This window comes from Zea mays, chromosome 7 (genome assembly GCF_902167145.1).
Source record: "Zea mays cultivar B73 chromosome 7, Zm-B73-REFERENCE-NAM-5.0, whole genome shotgun sequence".
NCBI lineage: Eukaryota > Viridiplantae > Streptophyta > Magnoliopsida > Poales > Poaceae > Zea > Zea mays.
Window position 1 is genome coordinate 22,385,330 of NC_050102.1, and position 6,762 is coordinate 22,392,091.

The 6,762-nt window shown below is 42.2% G+C and overlaps 2 protein-coding genes across 2 annotated transcripts; one reads left to right on the plus strand and one right to left on the minus strand.

Annotated features, from left to right (window-relative positions):
• The first annotated feature begins 1,551 nt into the window (after positions 1–1,551).
• LOC100277591 (uncharacterized) lies at positions 1,552–2,586 on the plus strand. Its single transcript, NM_001151109.2, has one exon. The coding sequence runs from the start codon at positions 1,719–1,721 to the stop codon at positions 2,220–2,222; it is 504 nt and encodes a 167-aa protein (NP_001144581.1). The 5' UTR covers positions 1,552–1,718; the 3' UTR covers positions 2,223–2,586.
• Positions 2,587–5,229: 2,643 nt separating this feature from the next.
• LOC103632138 (protein LURP-one-related 10) lies at positions 5,230–6,465 on the minus strand. Its single transcript, XM_008653976.4, has 3 exons — positions 5,891–6,465; positions 5,577–5,813; positions 5,230–5,486 (listed from the first exon to the last, which is right to left on the minus strand). Exons 1-3 carry the CDS (start codon positions 6,164–6,166, stop codon positions 5,346–5,348), a joined length of 654 nt encoding a protein of 217 aa, XP_008652198.1. The 5' UTR covers positions 6,167–6,465; the 3' UTR covers positions 5,230–5,345.
• Between the last annotated feature and the right edge of the window lie 297 nt (positions 6,466–6,762).

A 6,762-nucleotide genomic window follows, 5' to 3' on the forward strand; every position in this document is an offset into this window, starting at 1 on the left:
ATTAGCATCAATGGATACATTATGAAGTATACTTTAGTTTAAATCTTTGTTATAATAAATCTTGATACTATTATCTATAAGTTCAGTTAAACTTCGCATAATTTGATTTAGGATAATTTTGAATCCCTTAAACTTTAGAATAGAGGAAGCTTAGCATTATTAGACTGATGGCCAGTACTGTATATGAAATCCATGGTATAATAGATACAAACAAAACTAAAATCGACGATATATACTCGAACTATGCTTAACCAAAATGCATAGATCCAGAAGAAATCATGCACTGCACCTTTTCAAAGGGATCTTATTAGTGAATTGTCTGGAAATCAAACTTTTGCTGTTGAGCTATTAATGCTCTCACGACATACATAATATGGATATCAGAAGTTCATCATTGCACAATTGATGTGTACGTAGTAGGAGGACAACTGATAATGCTATAATACCAGTAATGTGTTATTAAAATCTCCTGAATTAATCAATGGATTGATACGATAGGTTTGTTTTCATTTGAGTGGCAAAGAAATAACTTTGAATTTAATGTGGTCATGTCTCTACTTTCCTCATATCTGAAATCTACATCTGCCAACCATTTGATTAAATTCTACACTTTCGCGACATGTTATTGTTTAATTTGAATGGTGATTAAATATGTATGAACGACCGTGTCCAGAATTTGTAGTAGAAGATTTCGGTCCCTGTCCAGACATTTATGGCTGCAATTTGTTCAAAGTCAGCCGGTGATGGACAAGACGCTAGAGGCCACTCGGTTGAGCTACTCTTTACGCTCGTGTTTCTGGTGAAGCTAGCCGAAGCAAAAACCATGGAATCAGCCAAGCCAAAGCGTAAAGCAGAATAAAGTCTAATCCTGTTTACAAAAGACCTGCTTTTGTAAAAGGTCTTAAATTAAGAACCAAAACTAAAGAACCTATGATCTGCTGTGTCCACCGGGCGTCAAAGTTTATACATGTCCATAGGACCTTTAGGTGGCCATTTGGGGCTAAACCTCTTGTTTTTTCTGAGCTCATAGTACCACTAGTTTGCAGTCTTGAAAGGTAAGATGGCACAATCATGTAGGGAATGAGTTAAGCCAGTTGATGTTTTATTTGCACCCTCGTACTTATACTCTGCTTTATCATTCTCGTTTGGATCCAACATGGTAATTAGTTCCGCACCATCTTCCTTGAATAAAACAACCATGTGCCATTAACAATGGTCATTATCACCCAAGCTCGACTTAGGGGAGGTTTGTTTCGGATTATAATCTGCTCAAATTATATAATCCAACCAGTTTTGAACTAACTAACAATTAGTTTAAAAGTTGTTGGCTTATATAATCTAGACATGTTATAATCCCAAACAAACACCCCCTAATCGCCACCCTCCACACAGCAACACATTTTCCTTTTTGCTATGCATGGGCGCCACAACACATAACTTTGTGTCCCCAGTACTTTCTCTCTTGAGCCTCAAGCCAACCAAAAAAAAGCTATATCCATCGAATCAAATGCCCCATATATATATACACACACACCCTCCTCACTCACTCTCAATCACATCCCTCATTCAATGTGTACATGTTGTTGTGCCACACACCTTGGCTACCTAGCTCGTCGCGACTTGTTCTAACCAGCTAGCTCTGCAAAGCGCAAGACTTCTCTTTCCATCCATCCATCCATCCATCTCGATCTTTCTCTCTCATATGAGCAGCAGAGCAGATGATGAGCTCCTCCTCCGGTATTAAGCAAGAAGGGCCCAAGCTGTTCAGCTCGAGGAGGATCCTCGCAAGGGACCGCTCGAGCGTGGCCGTGGCCGACGCGTCCTTCCGGGTATACTACAGTCTCGGCGCCGGCACCGTGCCGTTCCTGTGGGAGTCCAAGCCAGGCACGCCCAAGAGCTCCGTCACCCCGCCGGCGCCGGCCTCGTCGACCGCCGGCGCCGTGCCGGTGCCGCCGATCTCGCCGCCGCCGTCCTACCAGCAGGCGGTGTCCCGGTCCAAGGCCAACAAGTTCGCGAGGAAGCAGAGGCCAGCAAGAACCTCTTGGCCTCCCGCAGGTTGGATCATCGGCTGGCTGAGCCTGAACGTCAGGCGGCGGTCACCGCCGTCGTCGTCGCCGACGGATCACCAGCAGCGCTGCGTCGCCCGGAACGAACATGGTGTCGTTGTCGTCGACGGCGACGACGAGCGGCGGTCGCCGCGTTCTTCCACCTTGTGCTTCTGATCGGATTCTGATGAGCTGCCCCGGCCGGATCGGACGTACCGGTGGATTACTGGATTATTAGCTGTTGCACTACGTGCGGTGTTCATTGGGTGTTGTTGATTAGTTAGTTGTTGCACAGTGCAGGATCGCTCGTCGGTGTGGTACGTACGTGTTTGTTAATGTTCTATAATAGGTCGTTGGACTCTTTCCCTTTCCAGTGTCGTTCAGCTTTATTTGCATATAGATCATCTAGGGGTTCGGTTTTTTTTATATGAATAAGTGGCTATATATATGTGCATGCATCATTACTGTGTGTTGTGTTCTGTGCATTTATGCACAATATAGAAAACTCAAAGAAATGTATTAATTTATGCTTCTTCAAACTAAGATCAGTAAAAGCTAGCATATATTTTTCTGCAACAAGTAGAACAAATCTAGTTAGCATATGTGGTTATTATATTTGCAGATAATTCTGTTTTGATCAACTTCACCCGGGAATAATTGTAGTTTCACTAATGTATGCTTTGTTGGCTACTTCTTAACAAAAGCAGGAAGGAAATTAAAGCAATCTGACATAAATCGAGATGATTGACCTTTCTCTTCCTGACTATCACTCTGCCTCTCTCTTTGTCTCTCTATATACTCTCCCTCCGCTATTAATGACACGGTCTTTAAAATAAAACTTTTGATCATCTATATCTTTTAAAGTATATCATCAATAAATAAAAAAACACTATTATCTTAAAACACTTTTGTATATGAATCTAAATATATAGCACACATGCTGCACTAAAAATTTATTTTAGCTAAATTATTAATAAAATAATAAAAGGTTGACCTTTTCATATATAGATTATCATAAAGTCATGTGCCTCCAATAACTAGATGATCTCCTCCGATTCGGCGCGTCTCGGGCGTCCTTCGGCGAAGACCACCTCCTTCGGTCTAGTTGCCTAGTTGCTTCAGAGGCGTTCGCCAATCCGGTGGCCTTTGGGTCGTCCTCCAGCGATATCCTCCCATAGATCCGTGTTTATGCCTTCTATGATTATGTTTTATGCCTACTACTGACACTGTTTATGCATTCTAAGGTTTTTTATGATGATGAATACGACGTCTCTCACGTGGCTTTGGTTTTTTATGGTAAACACCTGATTCACGCACATTTGTTACGGAGATGTCAAACGTGATATCATGCTGACCATTGTAGTACCATTGCGATTTTTATTAAATCCCTTAAACAACTCCCCTATTTTATCAAGTAGATCGAGCTAACGTAAACTAGTAGCTTAGTTTACTAACCACTTAGAGATAATCGCATTATATGAAGCCACACAAGAATGTGTTTGGCTACCACGAATGACTAATCACATCCAGAAGTCAAATGGTTTTGATGTCATAAATATCCCCACAATTATATTAAAAAAAATAATGTGGCATGTTTTACACAAATGGAAAACAAGATATATAAATAGTAATATGGTTAAACATATTTCTCCCAAATTTTTTCTATCATCATGACCTCCTGAACGACGATGAGGTGAAAATTATGTAAGACAAGTCTTGTGATAATCTAGCTATTTTGTTTACTAAATCCTTCTCTGCAGTCATATTCAAAAAAAAAGTATTCAAGATATATAGATGAGACTTTTAAGAGACCTGCAGGGCTAAGGAGTAGGACACCTCTAAATATTAGTCCTCACTACTTGGTACTGAAGAGTAAGTTATACATTGAAATGGTCCTAAAGACAACGTCTACTCCTTCTTTTTCCCATTGTGAATTTCTCTAAAGTTTCTCGCACATGGTTTTTTAACGAGACAATAAGTGTAATACATGGAACGACACTATAAACTCTTTCGTCTTATATCCACGAAGTTTTTTCGGAGTTTTAACAAGGCATGAGTTAGTCGTAGTATTCGTGCAAGGGAGTGTTAAGAAAACCCTATTAAAAGTTATACAGGCTAATACTAAATGTACTTTCTCTGTATAACAAATTTGTATCCCTTTATAATGGTAACAAGAGAAGAGATCCTCCACCATTGTCTTCTGTCTCTCTCTGTACAGGAAGGGAAATAGAAAACAACACTTGTACATCTTCATTGCTGACGACGGGAGGGTTTGATATCTAAATCAACGACACCGTTACTCGATCAATACGTGCCACCTCGTCGAGCACAAGCGTTCCAATAATAATAATTCTCTCAATTCACATGCACAATCCTAGATCACTGGTCGGTCAGCCTAGAATATATATAATTCGAGCTGCCACGTCAGACTAGATATTTACTTGTATAAAGAGGGTTTCCGTGCCCAAATATCATAGTATCGTTTCTAGAAAAATAGTACCTCCATTGTTTTTATTTGATGCTGTATAGTTTAACTTTAAACTAACAAACGTCAAATAAAAAAATCGAAGGGAGTATTATTTTTGAGTAATAAAGGGGAAAAATATCAGGTTATATATATTCATCGGTCTCTGGTGGTCCATTTCAGTACGGTGGGGCCAACAATCAAAGCAGGATTTGGGCCCGAGAATCAACATAAGGGCCGGCGATCTTGACTGGGCCACGAAAAGAGGAACTTTCTGGCCATTCGAATCCCAGAACCATGATTCAGGCAAACAAATTAACATAACGGGGCGTTTGGATCCCTTCATTTTAAAGGAATTGGAATTCACTCAATAAAATAACTTATTTAGTTTGGAATTTGGCATTCCACCCCTTTTCAAAGTTCAGATATAAGCCTATCTCAAATTCATAGGGTGAAGGATAGGAAATGATTTTATGCATGATTAGAATTTGTTTCTAATCTATAACTTACATGACACTCTTCGTTCTACTCCTCTATAGTAAAAATGTAGCACATAAATATCTAGGACATCTTGCTAATAATAGTATACAAATATATTTTGTATACAAGTGAATTAGCTTAATTGATATATGCCTAAATTACTATTATTAGAATGGAATTCAATTCCAGTGATCCAAACGGGGCGTAAGATTATTAAGGTTACACTAGGGAGCTTTGAAGTGAAGAAGCTTTGAAGTCTCTATATATGCAATCCTCAATATACATAAGATTATTATATAAGGTTACACTAGGGAGAACAGAAGGATGACCATATGTATGACACCTGTGGTGTGCATTCAGTCATTTTTGTCCGTGTGAATTTCCTGCAGGATGACCACAAGCGCCGAGATGAACACGTAGTCGACGTTCGGGAACACGGTGAGGCTGAAGTAGTCCTTTCCCAGCAACATGCTCGTGGCGCTGTGCTCGCGGTGCATCTGCAGATCGAAGCGGATGGGGAAAAAAAAATATTCTCTCTGAAGCGGCGCACCTCATCATTTTTGTATATATATATTATATATACTCACTTTAGCGATCAAGGCGTTGGAGTTGTTGCCGCCGAGGTAGAAAGAGCAGGACCTCTCCTTGAAGCTGCCCTTCATGATGAAGTCGCAGGCCTCGTGCGAGGTGTTGGAGGCCAGGTAGATGAGCATCTCGGTCTTGAACGGCTGGATGATGGAGGATTTCTTGGCGGTGAAGAGCAGGTCGCTCGATCTCGTGCTGTCCCCTCTGTACGCTTCCCACGTGTTGTGCATGCTGATTACCTGCCAATGCAGATCAGCAGAGCCATTGCTGCTTGTTGTATGTTCGATTCGGTCTATTAATTGCCTAGCCGCAGTACCTTCTCGCGCAGGCAGAGGAGGGGGTTGCCGGCGGCGTCGAGGAGGCGGCGGCGGTTGTGGATGCTGATCAAGGCACCCTTGACCGTGACCACGACGGCGCCGTTGGTGTCGGTGATGGTGAAGTCGCCTTCCCGGAGGCTCACCTTCTTCTCCTTCACCGCCAGCTGCACCACGTAGGGCGCGCAGAAATGCGAGGCCACCACCGCCACGGGGGATACGATGCCTCCGCTTGGCTCCGGCGGCGGCGGCGCCGGCATGGACGGAGGTGCTGCCATCTATTACCAAGTACCAAGGGTCGTCTTCTTGCTGATACACAACGCTCCTATGCTATGCTACACGCAACACGCCAAGAAGGAATGCACAGTATTACTGCCAGCCACCGCCGCGCAAAGTGAGCTGATCCACACCACAAAAGTTGGCAACTCTATTTTAAACAGAGAACCACAAAAGGTTACTCTGAGCCTCAGAAAAGATCTACCGATCGAGAAGGATTGGTTTTTGGTTGGTCGTCTGCTGGGGTTTACAAACAGGCCTCCGAAAGAAGCAAATACTACGCATGCATAAGCATAATGACAATGACATGCAGAGGTCTGCTGTTCTTCTTCGGTTGTCGCCACTCGCCACTGGCATAGCAGGACATCGATCCCAGGGCCAAATGGCCCGGCCCGGCGACACGTGGTCCGGTAGCTATGTCGGGCTTGGACCGCTAGTATGGTCTACGGTGTAGGCACAAGAAGTTCAGTAACGTCTAGTCTATTTTTAGGTATAATAATACTTATACTTCTGTTTGTTATATGGGAGTATAATAAAATGTGATATGTGTTTATGTGCTTATATAAAATTTTGTGTTTAAGTATGTATCTAAAATTTT

What these genes read in the sequence shown, in the direction of transcription:
- LOC100277591 (NM_001151109.2), top strand. Translation starts at nt 1,719, where the DNA reads ATGATGAGCTCCTCCTCCGGTATTAAGCAAGAAGGGCCCAAGCTGTTC.
- LOC103632138 (XM_008653976.4), bottom strand. Translation starts at nt 6,166, where the DNA reads ATGGCAGCACCTCCGTCCATGCCGGCGCCGCCGCCGCCGGAGCCAAGC. An exon ending in TCCTCTGCCTGCGCGAGAAG is followed by an intron (nt 5,814 to 5,890) that starts GTACTGCGGCTA and finishes CTGCATTGGCAG; the next exon opens with GTAATCAGCATGCACAACAC. An exon ending in CCAACGCCTTGATCGCTAAA is followed by an intron (nt 5,487 to 5,576) that starts GTGAGTATATAT and finishes TTCGATCTGCAG; the next exon opens with ATGCACCGCGAGCACAGCGC.